The sequence below is a fragment of the Trichechus manatus genome, unplaced genomic scaffold (genome assembly GCF_000243295.1).
Source record: "Trichechus manatus latirostris isolate Lorelei unplaced genomic scaffold, TriManLat1.0 scaffold00030, whole genome shotgun sequence".
Lineage (NCBI taxonomy): Eukaryota > Metazoa > Chordata > Mammalia > Sirenia > Trichechidae > Trichechus > Trichechus manatus.
This window is the reverse complement of record NW_004443966.1, coordinates 15,606,033-15,633,506: the sequence shown is the minus strand read 5'-3', so window position 1 is coordinate 15,633,506 and position 27,474 is coordinate 15,606,033. Positions and strand designations below refer to the sequence as shown.

The following is a 27,474-nucleotide window of genomic DNA, read 5'->3' as shown; positions in this document are numbered from 1 at the left end:
CAGCCCATATGGTGCTGAGGGCAGTGCCTGACACTTACACGTTGACAGATCGTCATCATTGAGAATCTTGACGTTATTCCAGGGGCACCCCAGTAGCCTGAAACGGCAGCAGACCAAGCTGGCTCCCCCTGGCTTCGATGCACACACTGCCGTTCATTTTTGCAGGGGTATACAGGTTTCCGTGTGTCGTACCATTAGCTGGTGTAGGTAACGGAGTTGGCATCCGGACTCTGAGCGAGGAAGGTGGCTCTGCAGGGAGGCGTGGCACTGGCGGTGGTTCAGTGGCAGCATCAGTGGCCGGAGCTGTAACCCTCAGAGCTGTGGGCAGGGGGCGTGGCTGGCTTCTTGACTGTTTTTGTGTGCAGGGTCTCTCTAGGGCTTCTGGATAGATGGAGGAATGGCTCAGCCATGGAGCTCACCTTGACAGGCCCCCAGACATGCAGGGAAGTGGCTGTAATATGAGGAGATAATAGGAGATGAGTGTACTTGGATAGAGAATGGAAGTGCCTGGTTGTGGCTCTTGGAGCCACATAGCCCACAGAGGTGCCTGTGTAGCGCATACAGCCCCTTAGAAAGGCTGACGTTGACGCACTAGGAGATTTCCCATAAATAGTGAGATTTCTGGGTTCTCTTGTGAAAGATTGAAGGCCTGGCTTTCCTGGTCCATCTTTGTCCCGGCATCACTAGGACAGTCGTGGCTGACCCTTAAGACATGACAGGAGAGTCAGACAGCCCCCATACTCCCTATCTTGCCCTAAGACATGGGGTCAGGTGCTATTGATCTTGCATCTGCCTTGTTGCTTTTGTGACGTTAATACTCGTCTTCCCCCACATCTGTCAAAAGCAGGAGAGCAGAAGCCTGCTGCACACTCAGTCCCCTTACCTGCCAGGCCCCGAATTTGAACTTGTGAGTCTCTGTGATAGAAGGTCAGAGCAAACCTAGAGAATTGAGAGCTGATTCTCAGAAGGGTTCTTCCAGCTGGGGTAGGAGAGAAGGCATCACGGAGGAGATGCATTTAAGTGGGGCCTTTTCCTAGGTCAGCCTATCAGGTTGTATGTAGATTGCGTGAAGAGGTAGGTGTGAAGGAGGGATTTGATTGGAGCAAGGATGGACAAATGGGAGTAAAAGTCAAGGTTGGCATGTTAGGTGGTCCTCACCCAGGTGGAGCCAGGCCAAGGGGTTGAGGCCATTGAGTGGAGTGAGGAGCCATCAGTGGCTCTGGGGCAGGGGATGATTTGCACAGAGCGGTGTTTCCCCAAGATTCCGTGAGAGAGGAGCCTGGAGGCAAGGAGGCCAGCTCATGGGGCGTGTGGGCTGAACTGGGCGGGACCTGTGGGATCTGCCGTGAGAGGCCGGAGATGGCAGCGTGATGGTCCTCACCGTTCCAGAGCCTACTCTTTCCACGTGAGCGCTGATGGGCAGATGCAGCCCGTGCCCTTCCCCCACGACGCCCTGGCAGGCCCCGGCATTCCCAGGCACGCCCGCCAGATCAACACCCTGAGCCACGGGGAGGTGGTGTGTGCCGTGACCATCAGCAACCCCACGCGGCACGTCTACACGGGTGGCAAGGGCTGCGTGAAGATCTGGGACATCAGCCAGCCGGGCAGCAAGAGTCCCATCTCCCAGCTGGACTGCCTGGTGAGAACCCCAGGGCTATGGCATCCCCTCAAGCTGTGGTGTAGGAGAGTGGGCAGCCTGGGCCTGAGGGGAGAGCCCCGGAGACTGACCTGGCTCAGCCCTGTGTCGGCTGGGCAACTTTGGGCAAGCTGGCTAACCTCTGTGAGCCCCAGTTTTGTCATCTGAAGGTGGGGAGGATACTGACCTGCTGGGATTTGTGAAGAAATGTGTGAAAGGTGAAAGGGTGTGGATGAGGAATGGGAAGGCCTGACAGCTGCTGTGAGCCCGGGTGGCGAGCTTGCCCCGTGTCCCCAGGAGGGCAGTGGGCAGCGCTCACCACTGCCTCTTCTGCCCCCAGAACAGGGACAACTACATCCGCTCCTGCAAGCTGCTCCCTGATGGGCGCACGCTCATCGTGGGTGGTGAGGCCAGCACGCTCACCATCTGGGACCTGGCCTCGCCCACGCCCCGCATTAAGGCCGAGCTGACGTCCTCGGCTCCCGCCTGCTACGCCCTGGCCATCAGCCCCGACGCCAAAGTCTGCTTCTCCTGCTGCAGCGACGGGAACATTGCCGTCTGGGACCTACACAACCAGACCCTGGTCAGGTGAGGCCCGCAGGTGGGAGCATGGTGCCTCCTCCTGGATGGTTCCGTCCTGCCTGGCATTCTGGGCTGCAGCCATGGCCCTGTCTGGGTGGCCAGGAAAGTAAGGATGAGAGGGTCACGGAAGACAGCCCAGCTGGCCTGGGCGAGGGTGCAGCTGCATGCCAGTGCTCCGTGTGGGCAGAGGACAGAGGGCTCCTTGGAGGAGGCTTTGGGAAGAAAATGGAGTTGGAAACCTGCAATACAGATTAGCAAAGACGGCAGAGAGCACGGGAGAGCTGTGACCTTGTGCAGGTCACCTCAGTGTTTGTAAAGTGGAAACAGTGTAGCATCTGGCGAAGGTGGGCAGCAGTGCCTGGCCCAGAGCGAGCCCTCAGCCACATCAGCTGATTTGTTATACCATTCTCATCAGGCATGCCTGTGGCCTCGGCCATGTAGTTTTTGCAGGGTGGGAGGGTGGAGGCATTGTCAGCTGAGCGGCTGTGTGCTAAAGGCAGTGCGGCCTGCTGACTCCGTTTTGATCATCTTACAAGAAAACGATCAAGGACCTTCCTGTCTTTGCCTCCCTGTCCTGGACCTCCACTTTTTCCTCCCCCAGAGCAGCATGGGCTCCCTGAAGGCCCAGCCCCTTGGCCTGGTCTAAGCAACCCCAAAACCCTGGAGAGGCTCAGTTTCAGGGCAAGGGCCCAAGCCTAGCTCTGCTGCAGGCTCACTGAGGGACCTTGGGCGGGTGGTGTGCCCCCTCTGGGCCTCAGTTTCCCCTTCTGCTCAGAGGCAGAGCTGGCCCACTTCCTGGGAGTGCTGCCAGCTTGGCAGTCCATGGTTCCCTGGGGTCACCCCCCCCCCGCCCGCTTGGCCTTCCTAGGCAGTTCCAGGGCCACACGGATGGGGCCAGCTGCATAGACATCTCCCATGACGGCACCAAGCTGTGGACGGGGGGCCTGGACAACACCGTGCGCTCCTGGGACCTGCGTGAGGGCCGGCAGCTACAGCAGCATGACTTCACCTCTCAGGTGCGAGGCCTGAGGCTCCCCTCCCTGCCCCGCAGCAGCCTGTTCCCTTCCCCTCCAGGCCCCCAGTGGTCACGTCAGGGTGTTGTAAGGGGTGTGGGACCAATGTCAGCAATCTGGGAAGGCCTCCTGGAGGAAGCAGCAATGAAATTGAGAGGGTAAAGCTTTGGAGTCACAGGCACCTGACCCTGCTGCTTGGGTTTGATTCTGGCTGCACTAGCATCCAAACCTCTGGACTCTGTTTTTTCTCTCATGGAATGGGAGTGGTAGTAACCCAAAATGATACTAGCCACAAACTTGACCCACAGAAATTATTCAGTAGATGCAGGGGATACTATTCCTACTGGGTGTTTTTCATTACTCATTTTACTATTTTAATATTAAATACTTAGGTATTTAATCTTTTAGTATTTACTCACCTTTTTTCTGAAGTAAAGGCAAGTCACAGAGACAGGAGATGCCTTTGAAAGTGAAATGTTGGTGCCACGTCTGTTTGAATCTTGGTTCTACTGCTGATTTTCTGAGTCTCAGCTTCCTTGTCTCTAGAATGGGGGCTGAAATGATAGCCCATACCGCTGGGTTATTGGGCTTGGGGAGGGCTTATTTTGCAAATGGAAGGGAGGTGAGATGGGAAGGGGCTGGGGGGGGCGGTACTCTGAACCGCAGGGTACCTGAGCATGGGCCTTTGGGTACCACCCCTGGCCCTGGAGGGCAGAGGGTGCTGACTCTGCGTTCCCCCCACCCACAGATCTTCTCTCTGGGGTACTGCCCCACCGGGGAGTGGCTGGCTGTGGGCATGGAGAGCAGCAACGTGGAGGTGCTGCACCACACCAAGCCCGACAAGTACCAGCTGCACCTGCACGAGAGCTGCGTGCTCTCCCTCAAGTTTGCCTATTGTGGTGAGCCTCGCGGGCGAGGGCTGCTGGCCAGGCCTGGTGGACGGGACAGGGAGCCTGGGACAGGGAGCCTGGGACGGCCTGGCCCATGGGGCTAGCTGCCCGCCTGAGGGGCTCAGAGCTTACAAAAGGAGCATAATCCCAGGTCAGGGCCCCTTTGCCATCCTTTGGGGATCTCATTCCCGCCCCCCCATCCCCCCCCACCCCAAACACACACACCTTGCCTCTCGGTCGCTGATGCTACCACAGGGTATAGGCACTCAAGACACCAAGGCCAGAAGCCATCCTCGCTGTCCTGGGACAAAGGAACAGCTCCTTAAAGCAGTGTGGGCAGTTCCTCCAAGGGGTTAAGATTTGGGCACATGTCACCCCCTCTGAACCCCCATCTAGTTTTCTCTGTAGATGGGGAATAGCTCGGCATCTGCCCCGTGGCTCTGGGGAGCAGCTGTGAGTCAGCACAGGGGAGCTGGCAGGGTGCCTGCACAGAGGAAGGGCACCCACCACTGCCCTCTTGAGCCGGGTCTCCAGACTCTGGGGGCTTTGCTGTTTCCCTTATTTCCTGCCACCTTCCCAGAGTGGAATTTGGAAGGGTCAGTTGACCTCCGTGGCTTTAAAAAGCACCTTTTCTTGGTGACTGTAATCCCTGTGATTAGCTGAATCCTACCTCCCCCGTTGCGTCCCTCCTGTGCCTCCCCCTTGATTGTGGAGAAAGGCCTTCTCTGACTGCCCATGTGTCTGTTATGTGTCTCCTGCAAAACGCCTCTCTGAGCGGAGCTTTGTGCTAAGCACTGGTTAGGAGTTCACAGTGCGTTTCCATGGCAGCCGGCCCTGTCTGGGCAGCTGCGGTGGGCAGGCTGGGCGGGGCTTGCTTAGAGGGCAGCAGGCCGCACGCTGACGATTCCGTCCCCTCCCCCCTCAGGCAAGTGGTTTGTGAGCACTGGGAAAGACAACCTCCTCAACGCCTGGAGGACACCTTACGGAGCCAGCATATTCCAGGTACCACCACCATCTCGGCAGTGCCGTGGGGGCAGCGGGAGCAGGAGGCAGGGCACGAGGAGCCAGGGTCAGACCTGCCATTGCCCCTTGCCAGCCCCCCCTGTTGGGGATAAAAGATGGGTTCTCCAGATGAGACGACTTGGGGACATCAGTGTGAGAGCCGAGAAAATAGAGACCAGGAGGGCCTAGTGATACACTCCTCTGCTAATGGCTCTGACACCGAGGGTGAGAGCTTTTATGCAGGGGCTCTTGTAGGATTTGGGGGGCACTGGTGGCTCAATGGTAGAATTCTCACCTTCCTTGCGGGAGACTCGAGTTTGATTCCCTCCTATGCACCTCATGTTCAGCCACCATCTGTCAGTGGAGGCTTGCATGTTGTTACGACGCCAAACAGGGTTCACAGAGCTTCCAAACTAAGACAGACTTAGGAAGAAGGGCCTGGTGACCTACTTCCAAAAATCAGCCTGTGAAAACCACACGGTCCGATTAGCAACCGATCATGGGGATAGTGCAGGATCAGGCAATTTGATTGCCGTGTGCCTGGGGCCGCCATGAGTTGGGGGCTGACTCAGGGGCCGCTAACAACAACATTGTAGGATTTAGAGAGCAAATGGAGGGAGTAAATTGTCCCGTTTGCTTGGGCCTGTGTGCTGAGCGCAGTGGAGCAAACTGAGCAGCCTTTCTTCAGAGCAGTATTATCTGTTCAAGTCAGTGCATTCACCTCAGGAAATCGATGGAAGGAGGGAGGCGGGCAGGAGAAAGGGTCCAGAAAGAGCGGAGGGAAGGCGAAGAAGCATTTTAGAAATTTTCAAGATCTGAGGCTCGACATACTGCTGTCACACAAACATTCTCACATACACACTCTCACTCTTGCTCAATCACACACACACACACGCATACCCGTTGTCTCTGTCGCTCACACACATGCTTGTACTCTGTCTCTCGTGGTCCACAAACCCCTTTCTGGATTCATGCTGGAGATGTCTTATGTCCAGTGTGTCACACACACAACTTTCAGAGTCTCTGTACTTATACTGGTGGTTTCAGAAATCAGAGCCCAGATCCTTTTATGATATCATCAGCCCGACAGTCTGGTCTGCTGACTCCTCTCGCAGAAACGCCTTTTATTTTGAAACGCAGAAGAGATGCTCATGCTAGTGTTCTATTTTGATCCTTAAAACTTACTTTAACGATCACAGCGGACCTGGTAATGGGCTTTTCCTGATAGAAAAGCAGGTGGAAGGGGAATTTCTAACTGAAAAGGCTTGTCTGGGCTGAGGTGACAGTCTCCCTACCTTGCCTCTGCTGTGTGGCTTTCAAGGTTGGTGCTCCAGACTGGGTAGAGGGTGGTTTAATTCAGATGGTATTGAAATAGACAGTGTTGAGTCCTGAGAAAATGAACTTGTGTCTTTTTTCTCCCCACACGCCCACCCTGCACCCTGCGGCTTCTCCTCCTCGTCTTCCTTCTCCAGTCTAAAGAATCCTCGTCTGTCTTGAGTTGTGACATTTCAGCGGATGACAAATATATTGTAACAGGCTCTGGTGACAAGAAGGCCACAGTTTATGAGGTCATCTACTAAACAAGGACTCTAACAGGGCTGTCAGACTCTGGGAGAAACAGCTCTGACAGTGAGACCCCACGCGCGAGGCCCCAGAGGATGCAGAGGATGGGCCGCGAGCAGCCGCGTGTTCCAGGCTGCGCCCCGGCAGGCTGCGAGGGCATGCGCCCGTCACGTGCGGACTTCTGGGCATGGGTTGACGTGGCTCACAGACTCCGATGGATCGCCTCCTCCCCTCCCCTCACAACCCTGGCAGATGCTACAAATAGAGTTACTTGGAGGCTTGTGGCTCTGGCTCCCCACAGACACCCTCATAAATCTTTCTCTCTACTTCCCCTTTCTTTCGACCTGCCCCCTTCCTGGGGTCGGGGACACTGGAGTGGACCACATTTTTGTGCTGGGGGTGGGGGAATCTCTTTTTCCCGATTGTGCAGTGCACAAGATTTGTGAAAAATGTAAATAACAGACTGCTAGCGGACTGGTCAGTGGGGAAGGAGGCCCCTTCCCGTGGGAACCCCTCGCCGTGTATTTCGCCTGCTGTATTTGTAATCCACTCGTGGTGGTGGCTTTTTTTGTTTTTTGTTTTTTTGTTTTGGTTAACAAACGTTCCCATCTGAAAAGGGAGACAGGGAGGGGAAGCAAAATGAGGAGGGGATGGAATGGGGGAAAAATTCTTTGGGGGAGGGAGGGAGTGGCAGCTGGTAACGAGACTGACCATCAGGCACCCACTGGAATGAGCGCATCTCTGCATGGGTTTGGGGATTGTCCGATCTATGTCAGGGCTGAGTGCCAGATGGACAGACTGATGGACAGTGCTGGAGACGAGTGCCAGCCTGAGCACCGCATTGGCAGAAGCCGATTTTTCCGTGGTCTCGTGCCGTCTGTCTGCCTTTGCCCTGTCTGTCTCTCCCTCTGGTCTCTGTCTCATGCTCGTTCTCTCCTCCTCTGCCTCGGTCTCTTTCTTTGGCGCACACTTGGGTATTGTGAAGAGAAATGGAAGTTCAAAGGAACTCCCTCCCCGGCCCCCCTTAATCTTCGGACATAGCCTAAAAAGGAAACAAAGTTAGGGGAAAGCATAGCAAGTCAGCTCAGGGAGCTACCCGAGAAAAATAGCAACTGATGTGGGTGCTTTTCTTTCTTTCTTTTTTTTTTTTTTATTTGAATAAAAAGAATTAGAAGTGATATTCTTTTATAAAATGCCTTCTCCCCTTTCCTGCCTGTGACCCCCTTCCTCCCCGCAGAGGGGAAAAAGTCTATTAGCTATAGGGTTGCAAGTCTGAAAGGATTATCCCACCCAGCCCAGTGTGGTGGGGGTAAGGGTGGGAGATGGGGACAGTCCTCTTCACTCTGTGATGGTTTCTTGCCCCTCGGTCCTTATGGGCCCGAACAGGCTACAGTTAGAATATTGTCTCCTGTAGGTACCACTTTTTGGTACCGAAATGTTCTAAGGTGTTGGGGTTGTTATTTTTGGGGTTTTTTGGTCCTTTTTTCCTCTTTTAAAGAAAAGTTGAAGGCCGTTGTGAGCCCCGGTGGTGGGCTCTCCGTGGATGTAGCATATGGAAGATAATTTTTATACTGCATTTTTACGGATTGTTTTATAAGGTGTGATTCTGCCTGGTGAGAAGGAAGGAGGGGCTTCCGTGAACACTCCTGCCTTCAGTGACCTTGCTCCAGGGCTGCGCAGCTCCTCTGACAGGAAGTCGTGATATGGAGGCCAGCCTGGCGCCCTGTGCCTCTAGGGGTTGGGGGGTTCTTCTAGAGTCTCTCTTTTTGGGTCACACGTTCATCTGCCACCTCTTGTTAAGGCTCTAGCCACAACGAGGGTGAGGGTAAAAGAAAGTTAAATCCTGAAAAAAAAAAGAAAATGAAAGTCATTGTAATGAGCTGTTTTTATATTTTTAAAAGTTACTATTTAATGGTTGGTTTGATTGTTGCGTTTTAATTGCCTCGCTGTCCCCAGCTTGTCAGTTCTCCCCCAGAAGAGAACCTGGGTGATTTCCTTTGTCACAGAGAGGTACCCACATCCCTGGACGTGCACTAGTCTCCTTGCAAACCACTTCCACGCACCCCCGCCTATCCCGAAAAAAGTCTGATTGTTTGGATGCGTAAGAGGAATCCTTTGCACTTTCCCAAGCCCGCGTCATCCAGGTATAAGGGCCATAGTGCTCCGGGATGGGGAGCTGGGACTTCCTGTGGACAGATGGGCAGGACAGAGTTCCCCAAGGGGAAGGCCACAGGTGAACGCCAAAGGACCTGTACAGCTGTTAATACAAAACTTTTTGGAAAAAAATTAAATGCAGTGAACTTCATGTGAAACTTCAAAGTGTCTGTGAACCATCTGGACCCTGAAAACCTGCATCGTTCTATTTAAGCTTAAATGTAGGTGTTGCAGGGAGATCCTCAGCCTTTTGGCTACAAAGGTGTGTTCTGGGTGATTCTGAAGGATGAATTTGCACAAGGGGCAGGACAGGAAATGCAGGTCAGTCCCCGAGGAAGGCAGAGCTGGGGCTGACCAAAGGGTAGAGCTCCCACCGGGCCACTAGCAAGTCTTCGGTACGACTGGGGAATAAGCTGGTTTCCAACTCCTTTGTCAAAGTCTGTATAAATCGGGGTAAGCAACTACCTGCTGCCATTTCATACAAGAAAGGGAATTTAACATCGAAGCAAAGTAGGAGTGACAATCTCCAAATCAGTCTTCACACAGGGTCGTTTAGCTTGCAAGGGGATGGTCCTCTCCAGCTTACAGAGGAACCTTCTGGCAGGTGGTAGGGTCTTGCAACGAGGCCGCAGTTGCGTCTCCCCTGGTTGCATGGCCTTGAGTAGAATGTGGCCCCTTTGGACCGTGCTCATCTTGTTTTCCCAGGTCTACATATTGCGGCAGAGAGCTGGAGGGCCAGATGGCAGCCTCCACCAGAGTAGAGGCTCAGGACTTGCCTGGAGATGCCCCATTTTGGTGGAAAGATAAGGTTGGAGTTGGGGCTGCTGGCCCCAGTTGGGTGGAAGAGGAAAGAAAATGTCTATGAATACATCTCCAGTCTTGTCCCTCTGGTAGAGGTGGGGAGCGGGGAAACCCAAACCAGTTACCGTCCAGACGCACGGCAACCCCATGTGTGCAGAGTAGAACTGAACTCCATAGGGTTTCCAAGGCTGTGACCTTTGCAAAGCAAATGGCTGCCAAGCTTTTCTTTTGCGGCATCTCTGGGTGGGTTGGAACCAAACTGCCAACCTTTTGGATAGTAGTGGAGCAATTAACTCTGCCCCCCAGGGATTCCTGCTGGCAGAGAAAGCCAAGGTTATTCCCATTTCTGAGATGGGGAAACATCTCTCAAAGACTTTCTGGGCACTGCCAGGGAGAGAGAGAAGACAGAGACTGAGACCCCGCCCACAGAAGCTCATAGTCCTGTAGTGAGGGCCTGGGGGAGGGGAGAGAGAGCACAGCCCCTTCATTTGTCCTGTACGAGTGGTGCTGCACCTGATCCACACGGCCTGCCGGTCCTCCATTGCTACTGTCCTCAGACAAGTGCATCCTGTCACCAAGCTACTCCCCGTCTCTGACACTTAGAACTGCTCCAGCTTCCTCTTTTCCACCTCTTGCCCCCACCTGCCACGCCCCTCCCCGCGCTCCCACTGCTCCAGTCGAACCAGCATCATCTGGGAGCTTGTGAGAAATCCCCACTCAGTGCTACTGAATCAGAATCTCCACTTTAACGATCCGCAGGAGATTTGTACGCACATTAAAGTTTGTGAAGCACTGCTGTAGTCTGTGGGGAGGCCGTTCCGTGGTAAACAACCATACTCCCAGGCTGCCCCCACCTCCTGCTTAACAGGGTAGTGGAAGGCTTTGATATTAGTATTCTAGTTTTTAAAGTCACTCCATAACCATTCATTTCCTCTCATGCAAAAATCGAGGTTCATGCTAATCATAGCATTGGCAACATTTCATTGCACCTGTCTGCTTGTCTACGGACCACAACTAGTCTCGAGGGCATCTCCCAGGACTTCACTGGCCCAGGGCAGTCCTAGTGAGTGTCAAGCCTTCACTAGTCTGAGATTATCCCTCTGATCTGCAGTGCCTGGTGGTGCTCAGGAACCGAAGCCTGGAGAAGTGCCATGACATCGGAGTTATTTCACCTCTTGTGCTGCCTTTGCTCAAAGCAAGATCTGTTTAAAGAAATGGAGGGGTCATGGTGTGCAAGTGTCCAGTCATTCCTAGCAACAGCTGACTCAACCATCCCTTCTAGCCTCTGTGAGTCAATATCCACTCTTCCCAGCCCCGGGGGCCCCAGTCCCATAGAGGCAGTGCAGTGAGTATCCTAACTTGCGGGTCTCCAGGAAGGTAAGAGATACAAAGATCTGGAACCTAGAGCTGGAAGGGCCCTTAGCAAGAATGCTTAGTTTTATGAACTCAACAACTAATACCCCAGTGTAAGAGAAAACAAAATGAAGTGTATTTTTTCAAGGACATAAAGTGTAGCAAATAAATGTTCTAATTAAAATTTCTAGGCATAATAGTTACTAGACTCCATTTTATTTCTGTGATAACTATAATATGTATGGTATTCTAGTACCCATGAATAAACTCCCTTGAGTATGTTTAAAAATTACACCAAAATTGGATATTTTACATTTGAAAAGACATCTATACTGATCCCCTCATTTTATAGAAGGGACAGTTAAGACCCAGAAGGAGCAAGAGATTTACCATAAGTCACACAGCGTGAGTCAAGATTACTACTCAGCACCTCCCACTCCCTTAAACCCTTGTCACAGTCTTTGTGAAGCCAGGAGGAAGCTGCCCAGTGGTAGAACTGAATGATGTTTGGAAGATTAGTATCCAGAGAGTGAGGCCTCCTGCCCCTTTGCCATCAGAATTTGTGAGCAATTTCCTCATGGAATGAAGATAGCCCATAGAAACAGTCATGGAAGCCAGCCTCCTGCCTCAAGAACATCTTAACACTCAGCCACCTATTTTGCCATCCATCCATCCATCCACCCATCCATCCATCTCTTCATCCACCCACCTATCTGTTCATCCATGCTTGTATCTATCCTTCCATTGACCCATCTATCCATCCCATCAATTCATTCATCCTTCCATCCATATATTCATCCTGCTTGAAGCCCCTCATTGGCCATCCATCCATCCACCCTTCCACTTTTCTATCTCGTCATTCTTTCACCTACTCGTCCATCCTTCCAAGCAACATTTGTGTAGTGAAAACCTAGTATGTGCCAGGTGTGGTTCTAGGTGCTGGAATACAAAACCAGTAAAACACGGTGCCTGCCCTCATGGAGTTCTCAGCCAGCTGGGAGAAACAATCACCTGAACCGGCAATAACCACAACATGAGATACTTGAAGGCACAAACCAGATGTTGCAACATAGCTGAAATAACTTTGGTGTGGCAGGTCAGAGAGGGAGGGCTTTCTGAAAGGAACAGCATGTGCTAAGGCCTGGGGTCAGAGAGGGCTCAATCCTAACCCAGCACCTCCACTCTATCCCCTCTAGTTCTTGCTCCTCCGTGTTCTAGCTCCAATCAGCTTTATTGAGTTCCAGTTCTCACTGCCTGCTCCTTACCCCCCTGCCTTCAATCCAGAAGCAGGGCTGGGATCCCAGGCAGGCTGAGTAGACTCAAGAGAAACCTGGGCAGAGGCCAGGGTTCCAGCCTGAGCCAGGTAAGGCAGGGGATGGGGAGGAGGAGGGAAGCTGAAATTCAGAGCCTGAGAGAATGCCTGTGGTGATTCCTGGAGCTCTGGGTCCCCAACATGGTTGGCATTAGAAGACTTAGGGATCTGTCCCTTATCTGGGTGATACCTAAGCTTCCCACTACACTCATAGAGTTACCTTTCTGCACATCTGTCCTCATCATTCCCCTGCTTGGAGCCCTAAACTCCTTGACAGAATTACAAGGAGAAATGGGAGGTTTTAACATACCACTAACAGAAATGGGTAGATCAAGTAGAAATTTATAAGATTGTAAAAGATTCGAACAACGTAATTAACAAACTTAAGATATAGAGTCCTACAACCAGCTATTAGAGAATACAAATCATTTTTTAAGCACACCCGGAAGACATACAAAGTTTACCAATCAAAAGGAGCAGATAAAGCATTTAATAAAATTCAGCACATGTTCATGATTTTCTTCAGGTTCCAAACTAGGAATAAAAGAACACTTCTTTAATCTGACAATGGATAGCCACACCAATCTGTAGTCCAAATAATATATGAAGGTAAAATTTTAGAAGTATTGCTTTTAAAGTCAGTAATAGAACAAGAATGTTTATTATTGCTATTTCTATTCAACATTGTGTTGGAGGCTGTAGCCAATGCCACAAGACAAAAGAACAAATAATTCATAAAGTATAATGATTGAAATGAAAAAAACAAAATAGTAGTTATTTGAAGATGATGTGATTGCATAATAGAAAATATGCAAACAATTAAAACATATAAGAGAGTTTAGTGAAGTTCCTGGATCCAAGAACAAAATTTATAAATTGATAGCATTCCTGTTCATAAGCAGCAATCAATCATAAAATGTAATGTAAAGACACATTCCTACAATAGCAACAAAAACTACCCATGAATAAATCTAACTACTGCTACATAAAAATTCTGTGGAGAAAACTACAGCATGTAATTGAAAGAAGTTAAAAAAAAAAAAAAAAACTAAATAGATCATAAGGTATACCATGTTCATCAATGAGAAAATTCAATTTGATAAAAAGCTGTCTTTCCCAACATTAGCCTATAAATTCAACTTTTTAAAAATCCAGATAAGACGTCTTCTATGCTAAAATTCATATGAGAGTAAAGGACCAAGAATAGTAAATGTAATTTTGAAGAGGAATAAAGAAGGAGAACTCGTCCCTACAGCTATCAGGACTTACTGTAAAGCCATAGTGCATAGGACAGTGTGCTGTTAGAGTAGGTGTAGACAAATGGAATGGAATAGAGAGTCTCTAAATAGACCCACACATAGATAAGAACCTGACTATTAGGTGGCATTACAATAAGTAGTTACCTGTTGCCGTCGAGTCGATTCCAACTCATAGCCACCCCATAGGACAGAGTAGAACTGCCCCATAGGGTTTCCAAGGAGTCACTGGTGGAAAGGCACAATTCAACAAATAGTTCTGGGACAATACACCATCTTTTTTTTGGGGAAAAATTGGATGTCTACCTCACACAACAAAAAGGAGCCCTGGTGGCAGTGGCATAATGATTAAGCACTCGGCTGCTAACTGAAAGATTGGCAGTTCTAATCCACCCAGCAGCTCTGTCGGAGAAAGACCTGCTGATCTGCTCCTGTAAAGGTTATGGCCTAGAAAGCTCTGTGGGGCAGTTCTATTCTGTCACATGGGGTCTCTATGAGTCAGAATCAACTTGACAGCACCTAACAGCAACCTCACACACATACAAAAATAAGTTCTGGAGGGATTAAAGATTTCAAACTCTAAAACTTTTAGGATAAAATGTTGGAGAATAATCTTATGACTCAGGAAGGAAAGGATTTATTGACCAAGACACCAAGAGCAAAAACTATGATGGAAAAAGAGATATTTGACTACATCACAATTTAAATTATCTGTACAAGAGATGACATAAACAAAGTTTAAAAACATGAAAAAATATAAATGCAATACATATAACTGACAAGTGACATCTGGAATATATGATGAATTCTTCCAAACCAGTAGGTGAAAGCAAACAACCCAATAGAAAAAATGGGTGGAGGACAGAAATAGGTGATTCACAGATGAAGGAAGCATGAATGATCAACATGTGAAAATGCCTTGTCTCACTAGTTATATGAGAAATAAAAAAAAAAAGAACAATCCATTTTGATTGGGTTGGCAGGTTTTTTAACTTGACAATACGAAGGCCCACAAGAATAAGGAATGACTAGTACTGTCAAACACTGCTTGCAGAGCAGTTTGGCAATGGTAAAGTAGAAGCAACACAACTTATGACCTGGTCATTCTACTTCGAAGTAAATACCTTAGAGCAACTCCTGCACATCAAGAAATATGTACAGAGATCTTCATTGCCTCACTATTTGAAAGAGCATAAATAATGGGAAACAATCTGTCCATCAATGCGGGAATGGATTTCAAAAAATCTAAGGTGCCCTGGTGGTGCAACAGTGAAGCACTTGGCTGCTAACCAAAAGGTTGGCAGTTTGAAACCACCCATTGGCTCTACGGGAGAAAGACCTGGCAATCTGCTCCCATAAAGATTACAGCCTAGAAAACTCTATGGGGCAGCTCTACTCAGGCACGTGGGGTCACTATGAGTTGAAATTGACTTGACAGCACCTAACAACAGCATACATTTTCATATAATAAAATTCTATATAGACATTTAAATGCATAAGCTAGATCTTTGTGTATCAACTTGGATAAATCTCAAAAACAGAATGTTGTGTGAAAAAAGCAAGTTGCAAATGGAAATATATTGATATGATACTGTTCTTATAAAGTATAAAGCCACACAAAATAATTCTATATATGAGTATATGTAAATCACGATATAAAAAACATGAGTGGAAAGAACACACACCACCACCAGGATAATGGTTATCTGTGGGGGAGGAAGAAAGGTAAATGAGGATTGGGTGGGAGTTTAGCTATACCCATCACATGTTATTACTTTAAATAAAATCTGAAGTAAATGTTAAAATGTTCACATTTTAAAAATCTGTATGATGGCTTTAGGAGTGTCGTGTTTTCTGTTCTTTTCTACATGTTTGAGATATTTCATAATTAAAGATTAAAAGAAGACAGCTAGAAAGATCTGGACTCCATAAGGAATCACCCCTACTGAAGTTTCTGGTGAGTGACAAAAAGGGGGAGCTTTGGGCATGGTGGGGGATAGGGCTGGGGTATAGTGTAGATGGCCAAGAGCAAGGGAGCTAAGTGATGGATGTCTCCAGAGCTCTCCAGGTCTCGGTCCTCCCATCTGTTAAATGATGCAGTAGAAGCTGAAAAAGTGGATCCTGGTTCCTCTCCAGTCTAGATGTTGTATGGTTCTAAAGATTTTGTGAGCATCCCGGGGACAGCTAACTCCTACAAGACAGCATGGATTTAATTTGTTTAATTTTTTGTCATGAAAAAATGCCAAACATATGCAAAAGTAGAGAAAACAGTAAGATGGGTCTCCACGTGCCTGTCACCTGTCATCAACAGTTATCAACTCAGGACTAATCTTGTTTTATTTACACCCCCCACTCACCACTGCAGTATTGTGCAGCAAATCCCAGACATCTCATCATTCCATTAGTAAATATTTCAGTATCTCTAAAAGAAAGGATCTATTTTTAAAATATAACTACTGCTGTTAACCCAAAGGTCGGCAGTTCGAATCCACCAGCCGCTCCTTGGAAACCCTACGGGGCAGCTCTACTCTGCCTTATAGGGTCACTATGAGTCAGAATCGACTTGATGGCAACAGGTTTGGTTTGGATTTTGGTACCATTATTCCACCTAAAAATTTTTAACAATAATTTCTAATATCTTCAAATATCCAATCTGTGTTCATAGATCCTCAATTGTTTCATAATTTTTAAAGTTTGTTTATTTAATTAGGATCCAAATAAGATCCATACAAGGCAACTAGTTCTTGTAATTGATACGCCTTTAAATTCCTTCTTCATATCTCATTCTCTCTCACTCATTTATTTGTTGAACTGTATCATTTGTCCTTAGAGTTTCCCAGAGTCTGAATTTTGGTGATTGCTAAATTGTAGTTAGATCTTGAAGCTTGACTGGATCCAAATTTGATTTTTTTGGTGGAGCAAGAATACTTCATAGGCCACATTATGTACTTCCATTAGGAAGCACACAATATCTAGTTGTTTCTCATGTTGTACATTAACAGCTACTGATGATCATTGTCTAGATTCATTAATTCATTAAGGGGTACAAAATGGCAGTATTCTAATTATATCACAGTTTCCTCATCTATTTGTTTGAATACTGCTACAAACAGAAACTACTCCCCATCAACTACTCGTTACCCTGAAGTACAGTTTGTATACAGAATGCAGGATAAATGCTTGATTCATTTGCTTTATTTGCCAGTTTTCAAAATAATAAGTTAGTTCATGAGTATCCTTAAAAGTTGAATAATTAGTTTTTTTAAAAAAGAATATCATTATGAACTCATGGTCTTAAAATATTTTTTATTTTCAATCAAGTGATGTTATCCTTATTGCTTTTTAAATCATCCTATTTTGGGGAGCCTCTTCAAGATGGCTCCTGAGTCCTTTTGACATGACCCTAGTAATCTCGACAGCTTCATTGCTTTCTGGTATAGGAAGATGTTCCTAGTTCATCTTATACATTTTCTGTCCTAGATCTGGAGTCAGCCATTTCTCCAAGGAGCCCCTAGTTCCTGTTAGTGAGAAGTGGTATTTAGAGACCATAATCTGGATGCTAGGTGTGCTCAATTCTAATGGATTGGTCATTGTTCTTAGGCCTGTTCAGTAGCAGAGCTAGGAAATGTGTGTGTGTGTGTGTTTATATTTTTTAAAAGATAAAACCATCATGAGGTCTACTGATGCTTTTAATTCAAATTCAGGATTATGGGTTTCTTACTTAACCACAGTGATCTTCTATCTGAATCCTTCCCTTTTGGTCATCCAGTTTCTGTTTGCCTATCTCTCCCATCTGACTGTGAACTTCCTGAGGGCAGAGATCAAGTTTAGCTCACTTCTGTTTTCCTGGTTCCTAACTGGTATCTGTCACTTGGTAGGTATTTAGTAAATATTTATTGAATGCCTGAAAGAATGGTAATTTCGGAGTAGTTTTCTTTTCTTAAATAAAGAAGTAAAGTGAATGGAATCTTTTTGTAATCTGAAAACTAGTTTAGAACTTTAAGCCAAGCCTATCCACCCATCCACCCATTCATTAATTCAATAGATACAGGTAGCACAGACCCAGTGCTGGGGGTATGCGATATAGAAACAAAAGGTCCATATCCTCAAGGAATGCACTTGTTGGGGAGAACAAACTTGAATAAATATGAAACAATGTTATCAATAAATAATGGCCTGGACAATGTGCTAATGGGGGTCCTCCAGAGGGAGATCAGGCAACTCTTTGAAGGATAAGAAGGGGGATAGCCATGAAGGCTTCACAGAAGAGATAACATTTGAACCAGGTGTTGAGGATCAATCGAAGTTGTAGGATGAGAGAAGGAAAGTCATTTTAGACACTTGTCCGTCAGTTGTTTGCCCTTCTGTGGTGCTGAGCTACTTTGTTCCTTGATGGGCCTGGTGGGTTTGCAGATCCCTGGGGCTGGGACTGAGGGCTGCCCCTGGAAGGATCTCTAGTGTCTCCCTCAAGGGGCTGCGGGAGGGCAGGCAGGCAGAGTGAGGGAGCAAGGGAGGAGGGAGGGACTTCATAGGCCTGAGTCACTTCGCTGAATGCTGCTGCACTGACGGGCCAGCCCTCCATGCAGAGCACTATTTGGAAACTGGGGCCAACTGCTATGCGGGCACTATGTCAATTGTCTTGTTTGTCAACATAAGTAATTTGCACTCAAGCTCATTTAAGGACATACGCGCTAGTACTTGGGAAGCCCCAAGGACAGATGTTACCCAAGACTCTGCTACTTGACTCACCATCACCTTTTTATCAGGGTGAGGCACCCTCCTCTGACCTTGCTGGCCCGCTTCCAGAAACCACAGGTGTTCAGGGCCCTGAGTCCTAACCTGCAACATGGGCAGAGCTACCCTTGCCCTGGAGCAGCCCCTGGGTCCACAGAATCCAAGCCTCTCAGTCATTTGTAACTATCATCTAGTGATATTTGCCCTGGTTTAGAACCCACCAGCTTATGATTTACTTAATATTTTTCTTTAAATAAGTTCACTTCTTAAAACCTAAATATAAGTATTTAAAAAGGAAACATTATATCATTCTCCTAAATGGAAAACCAGTTACTCTGATAGAAAATCTCTACACCAGTCAGTGCAAAGACGCTATTCCCTCTTTGTTCAAAAGGGAGCTGTGCAATGGTTGAGAGGTACTGAGTACCTATCAGCACCCAAATGAAACTTGCTCCTTGACCTCGTCAGAATGATTGCTTGGGAATTGAAAAGGGAATGACTTTCTTACTCTCTGGCTCAATAGCTTTCAATGCCTCATCTTCTTACTTTAAAAATCCTCCCCCATACCAAAGTATGAGAAACCCAGATTGAGTCCAATACCTTCATTATAGATGGGGAAACTGAGGCCCAGAGAGCAGAAGTGACTTGGCGTTCCATGGAGGCAGGACTCCATTAGCCTTGGTGCTTCTGAATGCCCACTGCCTAGTGCCAGGCATGGCACACCAGCGCCTCCATAGATCTTTGCAGAAGGAACAAATGAATAAGGTCACACAGCCCAGAGTCGAGACTGAGACTGAAACCAAAACCCAAGCTTCTCAAGTAGAGTGTGTTTTGTGTTGCGGACACTCCCACACCATCCCCGGCCTCCAGCCCCCCGCCCCCACCCCAGCTTCCTCTTTCAGTTCTTCTTGGGGGAACTCCGGGGACTGTGCATCTTGGGCAGTGTGGCCCTGCCTGGATCTCACTCTTTCTACAGTATCTCCAAATGTCCCCAACTGGTTACGTCCCAGCCTGTAGGCAGCCTGGCCTGGTAGGTGCAGGGAGAGAGAGGGCAACTCAACCTCACTCTTGCCTCGGGCCTGGCAGTCCCGGGCCACCAGCCCTGCTTGTCTGGTCTGCTTGGGAGGGGGTGTGTGAAGCAAGAGCAGGTGAGCACACAGTCAGGCTGTGGACACAGACTGAGTTGTCCCAGATGGACGGACGTGGGGAGAGGCCTTAGCTGGGAGAGGGGCGCTCCTGTCCCTTGATTTTCCCTCCCTTGCTCCTCACCTTGAGAACACTGATCCCTGCCCCAGAGCCAATCCTTGTGCGGCAGCCATTTTGTCAGCTTGTGTCTGGGCCACCCATTCATCTCCTCATTCAGCTTTTATCTGGCCAATAAACATTTCCCAAGAGTACTCTGTGTCAGGCCCCAGGGATTCAGGGATAAAAGAGATCCAGTCCCTGGCCCCAAGGAGCTGTCAGTGTTGAGGAAGAAAGAGACCTGTAAACAGATGACCCCAATATCCCTTGTCAGTGCTCCAAGGGGCATTAGCATGGGGTGCAGGAGCCCAAATGCAGGGCGTCATCCTGGCCTCGCAGTCAGGAATGGCTTCCTGAAAGAGGTGATTTCTATGCTGGAACCTGAAGGACAAGTGAGAGGTCAAAAGGGGAGGGGCGGGGTTTCAGTCTGCAGGACAGCCTGTGCGAAGGCCAGCAAGAGACTGACAGGATCAGGGGACTTCAAGTCCATTGCTCCGGCGGGGAGATGAGAGAGGCGGCTCAAGGGAGAAGCACCGAGAGGCTCAGATACATCCCAAGGGAACCAAGGAGCCACTGAAAGTTCATCCAAGGGGACTCGGGGTGGGACTTGGGCCCTGGCTGTGGTGTGCCGCAGTGCTGACAGAGGTGGGGGAGGACAGTGGGCAGCGTGGATGCAGCTGTGGTGATTACAGCCTCAGAGCACAGCAGGAAGAACGTGCTGGGTGAATGAATAACAGAATAACCAGATGAGGGGGGCCTGAGCCACCAGCCTCCGGAGGCTCAGAAGGGAGACCGTCCCGGATGGGGTCCAACTGCATCTGCCAGTCCAATGCACAAGTCTCCTGCTTCCTGGTGGCTGACAAGGCTGGAGACCTGGTGTTCTGGGGTGGCCAGTGTCACTGCTGCCCATGAAAGGCAGCATGGACTCTGCCTTGTCTCTCGTCCCTGATCTCCTCTTGGTCAGCCTAGGTCCAGAGCCCACCACAGTCTGGGTCTGCTGCCTGCTGGCCATCCCTTTGTACCCACCCCACACACACACACATACACACACACACACACACACATTCTCTCTCTCTTTCCCCCAGCAGCCCTGCCCTGTGCCTCGTGTCCCCTGCATTGCCCCCATGGACCCTCCCTGCCACCCCTCTTGACTCATTTTGGGCCCCCAGAGCCTCAGGTCTAAGGCTGGCCCTTCCCTCTCCCTGCAGTACAGAGTGGTCCCCAACCCCCTCTCTGCACATCACCAGGAGAGCCAGAGCCAATCTGCGGTTAGGCTCTGCCCCAGGCTTACTGCCTGCAACTGTTTGTGGCTCTGTGCCTCGGTTTTCTCGTCTGGAACATGGGAGAGGAAACCAGAACTCAGAATCTCAACCTCTGCCACTGTGAGCACAGCCCGAGAACACTCAGCTCCTTCTCCACACCACCCCCCGCCCCATTCCCGATGTTGGGTTTCTGGGCCGCCATCCCTGCAGGGAGGGGTCCAGGCGCACTTCCGGAGCGCTGAGCTCGCTGCGGTCCCAGCCTGGGGCAGCCCATCTCATCAGCTCTCTGCCGCGTGGTCCGCCGTTAGCGCGCCGCGGCCCTGGCCCCTCGGGCCGCCCCCGCGCGGAGCAGATGGCAGGGGAGGCGAGCCGCCGCGTCAGCTGCTGTTATCTCTCGCTGGTGACACGGAGTGTAAATTTTGTTGGCAACACTCCCTCCTGCCTCTGCATGCCACCAGCTTTAATCACTGTAATTGAGTTATAATGAATGATTGTGTGTTCGCATTGTCTGAGCGAAGCGCAGCCGGAGCGGGCGGGTGAGCGCGCTGGATCTGCCCCTCCAGGGTGGGGGGGGTCCCCACTTCTCAGGGGAGGGGTCACCGCCCCCAGCCCTGCCTCGGGCTGTGGTCCTCCTCTGTCGCAGCTCTGCCGCTGCCCTGGGCTCCCTTCCGCCAGCACGGAGGCCACCACCATACCACAGCGGGCATGGGGTTTATTTTTCACTTTATTATCGTTTTCAAATGGCACAATAAATTCAGGAACATTGTGGAACAGTTGGGAAATTCAGATAAGCAAAAAGAAAAGAAAAGGAAGAAAAGAAATTAGTGTCACAGAAATCCTGCCCCTCAGTGATAACCCGTGTTTAGATTCTGGTGAATATTCTTTCAGACTTTCAACCGTGCAAATGTCACTGCAGCTGCTTCCACCCACCCCCACCTCTCCTGTGCATTGACGTCTGTGCTAAGTGCGTACATTCCTCACCTCACTTCACTCCCACAAGCAGCTCCGTGAGGGAACGCCTAATCACCCCACTTTACGGAGGAGACAACTGAGGCTCAGGGGGATTAGCAGATCACCCAGCCTCCAGCAGCAACCGAATGGGCTGCCCAGTTTCAAACCCAGTTGTGTCTGAGCCCTTCCTCCCCCACCCCCTGCAAAGTATGCAAATAAAATGAAAAGATTTTAAACACCCCTCTCCTTAACTTTCCCCAGCTTCTGGGTGCCCAGGAGAAAAGCAAAACTAGCTCCATTTTTGACAAGTTCCGACAATGTGATATTCACCCAAGAAAAGTGCGTGCAGGGAACCAGGTCTGCCTCTCCCAGGAAAGTGGCCACCAGGTCCACTGTGGGGCTTCTAGTTGGCCCTGACTCATGGCGATCTCATGCATGACGGAAGGAAACACCGCCAGGTCCTGCGCCCTCCCCGTGATCAGGGGCAGATAGGACCATTGTGACCCATAGGATTTTCACTGGTTGGTTTTTTGGAAGTAGATCACCAGGCCTTTCTTCCTAGTGCATCTTAGTCTGGATGCTCCACTGAAACCTGTTCAGCATCATCAAACCCAAGCCTCCACTGACAGATGGGTGGTGGTTGTGCCTGAGGTGCATTGACCAGGAATTGAACCTGGGTCTCCCACATGGAAGGTGAAAATTCTACCATTGAATTACCAATGTCCTCTCTTGGGACAGTGACCTCCCCTCATTCATATGGCTCTGCTGGTTGCTGCCCCTTCTGAGATGAGGCGGGTCACTGTCCTCATCTCTAAGTGAGAGACAAAGGTGCCTTCAGGGTGGTCTGTTAGCGGTCTCAGGGTCCCAGCAGGGTGGGCCAGCAGCTGGTGTGGCTTGGCTCTTCCAGACTCTCAGTGCTGAGGTGACCTGGACTGGCCTCCAGAGAGGGTCCCCAGGTGACGGTGGAGAGAGGCGTCGGTGTGACTGATAGAAGCCAACCTTGCCCAGAGGTGGGTGGGTGCTGACCTCACTGCTGGGCCATGGCTCCACTGGGGCAGGACTGGGACACAGTGGATGGGATGCCTGAAGCCAGGAGATCACGGGCTTAGCCAGGTTCCATCCCTGAATCACCTCCTAACTTTGGCAAGTGTCCCTTTGCCAAATTTCCCCTTTGATACCTTGCTGTCTTCTCTAAAATGACCGGGTTGGGTTGTCGCCTGATAGTTTCTCCCACTCTTGCAGGTAGCATCATTCATTTTTTTATTGAGTGATAATAATAACAGCAATAGTAATAATAATAATTGCTGGCATTTGTTGAACACTTGTATGTGCTAGGCACTAAGCTTCTGTGCTTAATGCTAAGTTATTTTTCTTTGTGAAAGAGTACAGTAATTTTCTATATCAACAAATCTAACTCATAAATAGATGTTTCAGTCCCTTAAAAAAAAAAACAACCAAACCCACTGCTCTCGAGTTGATTCCAACTTATGCTGACCCCATGTGGGCCAAGTAGAACAGTGCTCTGTAAAGCTTTCAGTGGCTGTAATCTTTATGGCAGCTGTTCACCGGGCCTTTCTTCCGCAGTGCTGCTGGATTGGTTCGAATGCCAACCTTTAGGTTAGTAGTTGAGCACAAACTATTTGTGCCACAAACATTTTCAGTCTCTTAAGCCCTGTGTTTTTAAAGCCACACTCCATGGAAGGAACCTTCCTGAGTCCCCCGCCTGGGACCAACCTTTACCTCTGGATCCCATGAAGTGAGGTTCGTGGGTCTCTTTGTCTCAGGAGGTCCTCAGAGTAAGTCCTAATGCTTGTTCTTCTTGGAGTGTGTCCTGCTAAGGCGTTTCAAGTGCCCTTTAGAGAACTGCTTCGCAGAGAAAACAATGATTGTTTTCGTGAAGTGTTCTCGGTAAACAACATTCCCCAGCTTTCAGGTTTTCCACCGCATTTAACATTCTCTTCAGATCAGGGTTCCCATCTCCCGCTGGCTGGTGAGCCAGGAGGACCCCACGTGCCAGCCCTCAAGGCTCCTAATACTCTTGGGGGCACAGGGGGACTGGCACAGAGAGCACACCAAGTCCTTTTCTTCCACCGTCTTGTCAGGTCCTCCGCACCACCCACTGTCAGCTCCATTTTACAGAAGAGGACTCTGAAGCCCAGAGAGGTTAAGTCACTTGCCTGGGACCACACAGCTAGGTGTATACCAGGCACTGTGGTAGGCAGTGGGGGAGCAGTGAGACAAACATGCCCCTGCCCTCCAGAAACAGCCATGGCCCTGGTTCCTTGACAAACCCCAGGGCTCCCACGAACAGCCGACCTTTCCCCATGTATCACACTCACAAACACATTGCCCACACACGTGTGCACCCACACAGGGACACTGTTCCCTGCTGCTTGGTGTCTCCCTTTCCATTGTGCATTGCCTGCTGCAAGGCCTTTTGAGCTCAGGCCAGGGATTTTCCTTCTTCTCACTAGGATGACCACGTGGATTCCTCAGCCATGGCGTTTTTGGAGACGAACACACTGCTCCTGCAGGTGGGCGCTGAGGACAAACCCGCAGTGCAGGTGACTCATGAGCCACTGACGCTCACCCAGAAGATGCCCCGAAGCTGCTTCTAAGCCGTGGTCTGCACAGACCCGCTGTGGTCAAAGTGCCTGATCAGCCACCGCCTTCCACGCCCGGCCTGGAGCCTGCCCTCTGGAAGTGCTGCTGCGTTCTCCAGGGCCGGGGATAGCATCTGCTCTGGAGTTCTGCCCTCTCTCAGTGTCTGTCCCCAGTCCCAGCCTACCGGCCCCTCAGTCCTTGTGGGTCCCGGTGTAGGGTGTCAGGAAGGAATACTCCCAGGGTAGGCCAGGGACACAGTGTAGGGAGGCGGAAAGAGGTAGCCGTTCCCATGGGCCCAGTATGTCTCCATGACACTCTCTCCTTTCTGATACCTGCCCTGCTGCTAGCTTGGTCCTCAGACCCTCCAAAGGGCTTGGGAAATGCAGCCTCAGAAGGTGCCCTCTCTCTGTTCTTGGCAAACATCTGGGGACTCCTTGGGGGAAGGGGAGGGCAGAGGGAGGTGGCTGGAGTCAGGCCACTTACTGCATTTACTGCCTTCTCCTTTGCCACCAGGAATGTTCCCAGGGGCGTGGGCTTTCACTGGACCAGGAGAATCCTAACTACTTATGGCTTAGCCAAACGGTAGCTGGCCTGGAGTCTTTAAGGCCTCTTAAGTTTTCCCCACAGGGGGATGCAATGGCACTGGGGCTGGGCTGCTGGCCAGGACGTCTTCCTTGTGGGGTCAGGTGGTGTGCCGTGGGCAGAGTGCTGGGCTTGGATTCAGAGCTGTCTCCAAGCCCTGAACCTGCCACTGATAAGCTGGCGGCACTGGGGGAGTCAATCTCTCTGCTCCTCAGTTTCCTCATCTGTGAAATGGATCTAAATGGACCTAGCTCCAGGATCATGAGGTTTGAGGAGGAAACAGGTGCAAAGGAGCCTTGTGAAGGGTCAGTGCTCCCCACAGGAGGGGTGAGGAACTGTAACTGGGCCAAGGCGTGTGGCCACCCCACGCTGGCCCTCAGGATTGTCTCAGGGCCACTTTTGTGCCTCACCCTGACTTTCAGCCCTGTGTCCCTCTCCCTCCTGTCCAGGTGCCTGTCGTTCTGTGTAGCTGCTTCTGTAAGAAAGGGCTCTCAGCTAGAAACGTTTTCTTTCAAAAAGAGATGTCCAGAGAGGGAAATGTTTAAATCCAAGGGATGCTGGCTAAAGGTGAGGTCTCAGGCGCCCTGGCTTCTGTGTGGGGGAAGATATTTTTGGATGAAGTTAGAGATGTCTTCTTTAAGAATGCCTTAAATGACAAATGGTAAGTGACTTCTTTTTAAAAAAAAAAATTTACTGCGGTAAAGTATATATAACCTAAAGTTTATTTTTTAACCATCACCATTACCTATTTCCGAAAGGTTTTCATCGACCCAAACAGAAACGCAGCTTGGTGGGTGCTGAGCTTCTGTTTGGGGTGAGTGGCCTCTTATCTGTTGTTTTTTTGGGAAATGTGGTGCTCCCAGCACGCAGCCTGACCCCAGACTCTCTCCCTGGTTTTCATAGAATCTTGAGCTGGTGGAGCTGAAAGGGACCTCAGAGAGTCCTGTCACCATTAGCCACATGGTGGGGGTTTCATGCTCACGGCAACCTGGGAGGGAGCCACTATTTCCCCCATTTTGCAGATGCCGAAGCTAGGCACTGATTAGATGGGCTGCCCGAGGTCACAGAGCATGTCTGAATGAGTCTTTGAGGGCGCGGAGCGGTCTGACCCCTCCATGCGCTGCCCGGAGAGGGTACTGGGGAAGCGTCCTCTGGCCTGGCACTGCCAGGATGCCCTTGGCCGTTACGTCGCGTTCAGCTAAGCCAGCAGTGCTGCCTGGGTCAGGCCAACCTGGGCCCAGCTGCGTGGGATGAGGCCCAGGGGGCAGCTGCAACAGCTGCGGCCCTCTGATGTGGCGTGTCTCTCAGCTGGGCAGCGTGGTGCCGCCGGCAGCCATTCAGCAAAAGGGGAGGGAGGAGCCAGGGCACCAAGGTTCCACTGGTGGGTGAAGGGAAGCAGGGCCGGGGAGATGGAGAAGTGGCCTAGGAACATCAGAAGGGAAGGAGAAACAGGCCTCGGCAGACAAAAAAACAAAACAAAAACCAAACCGGTTGCCATGGCGTCAATTCTGACTCATAGCGACCCTATAGGACAGGGTAGAACTGCCCCATAGGGTTTCCAAGGTTAGAATCTTTACAGAAGCAGATTTCTCCTGCGGAGCCACGAGCAGGTTCGAACTGCTGACTTTTCAGTTAGCAGCTGAGTGCTTAACCACTTTGCCACCAGGGCTTCTTATGTAAAACTGGGCAATAGAATTGTTAGGAGAATCCCTAACACCAACACTGACTTGGTGATGACCTGTGCTAGACACTTCATACCCATTAGAAGTGGTTACTACGGTCGTTAAGAGTGCAGAATTCGGACCCTGACTGCTTGTGTTCCAATCTGGTTCCATTACCTATTAGCTGCTTGACCTTGGGCAAGTTACTTAACTTCTCCATGCTTCAGCTTCCTCACTTGTAGAATAGAGACAGATAAACAATAACACCTAATCTCATAGGGCTGTTGGGAGGATTAAATGAAATAATACCTGTGAAGCACTTGGGAGACTGTCCAGCACATAGTAAGTGCTCAATAAATAATGAAGAAGAGAAAACATGGAGGCAGCTGCTTTATCTGTGTCCTGGTCTCCGGGCCTCCAGGCATCCTCCGCAGGGCCCCGAGGGACCTTCTGACTATGAATAAAGAGCCCGGAGACCTTCAGGGCCTGGAGACACCCAGCCACCATCTGTCATCTTCCCTCCCTATGATTTAGTCCTATTTTTTCACCAGCCACCAGAGCCCAGAGGGTCAATTTTCAGAGAGGGACAGTGACCATCCTGCAGGCAGGGACTGTGTCTCACTCATCCTGTGTCCCAGTGCCCAGCACTGGGTCTGGGGACAGAGGCTGGCAGGGATGGGAAAGCAAGAGCTGGGGAGTCCCTGCCAGGGACCCAGCCCCGGCTGGGAATTTTACATGTCAGCCCCTGGACGCCTCTCAGCAGCCCTGTGAGGGCAGTGGCTTATGCCCGTCTTACAGACGAGGCCCCGAGAGGTTAGTGGATCTGAACTGCTCTGCGTTTCTCTTGCATCTGGCTGCACCTCTCAGCAGCCAGCG

At 50.1% G+C, this 27,474-nt stretch overlaps 1 protein-coding gene across 3 annotated transcripts in view; it reads left to right on the top strand.

Moving 5' to 3' along the window:
* The window catches only part of TLE3 (TLE family member 3, transcriptional corepressor), a 66,999-nt gene extending 58,457 nt beyond the window's left edge, over nucleotides 1-8,542 (top strand). For all 3 annotated transcript variants that reach the window (XM_012555049.2, XM_023729761.1, XM_023729762.1), the window contains 6 exons: nucleotides 1,390-1,639; nucleotides 1,977-2,224; nucleotides 3,087-3,234; nucleotides 3,980-4,130; nucleotides 5,047-5,123; nucleotides 6,596-8,542. In XM_012555049.2, the coding sequence (XP_012410503.1) occupies nucleotides 1,390-1,639; nucleotides 1,977-2,224; nucleotides 3,087-3,234; nucleotides 3,980-4,130; nucleotides 5,047-5,123; nucleotides 6,596-6,703 (982 nt within the window). In that variant the 3' untranslated portion in view covers nucleotides 6,704-8,542. The remainder of the gene's footprint in view (nucleotides 1-1,389; nucleotides 1,640-1,976; nucleotides 2,225-3,086; nucleotides 3,235-3,979; nucleotides 4,131-5,046; nucleotides 5,124-6,595) is intronic.
* The last annotated feature ends 18,932 nt before the right edge of the window (nucleotides 8,543-27,474 follow it).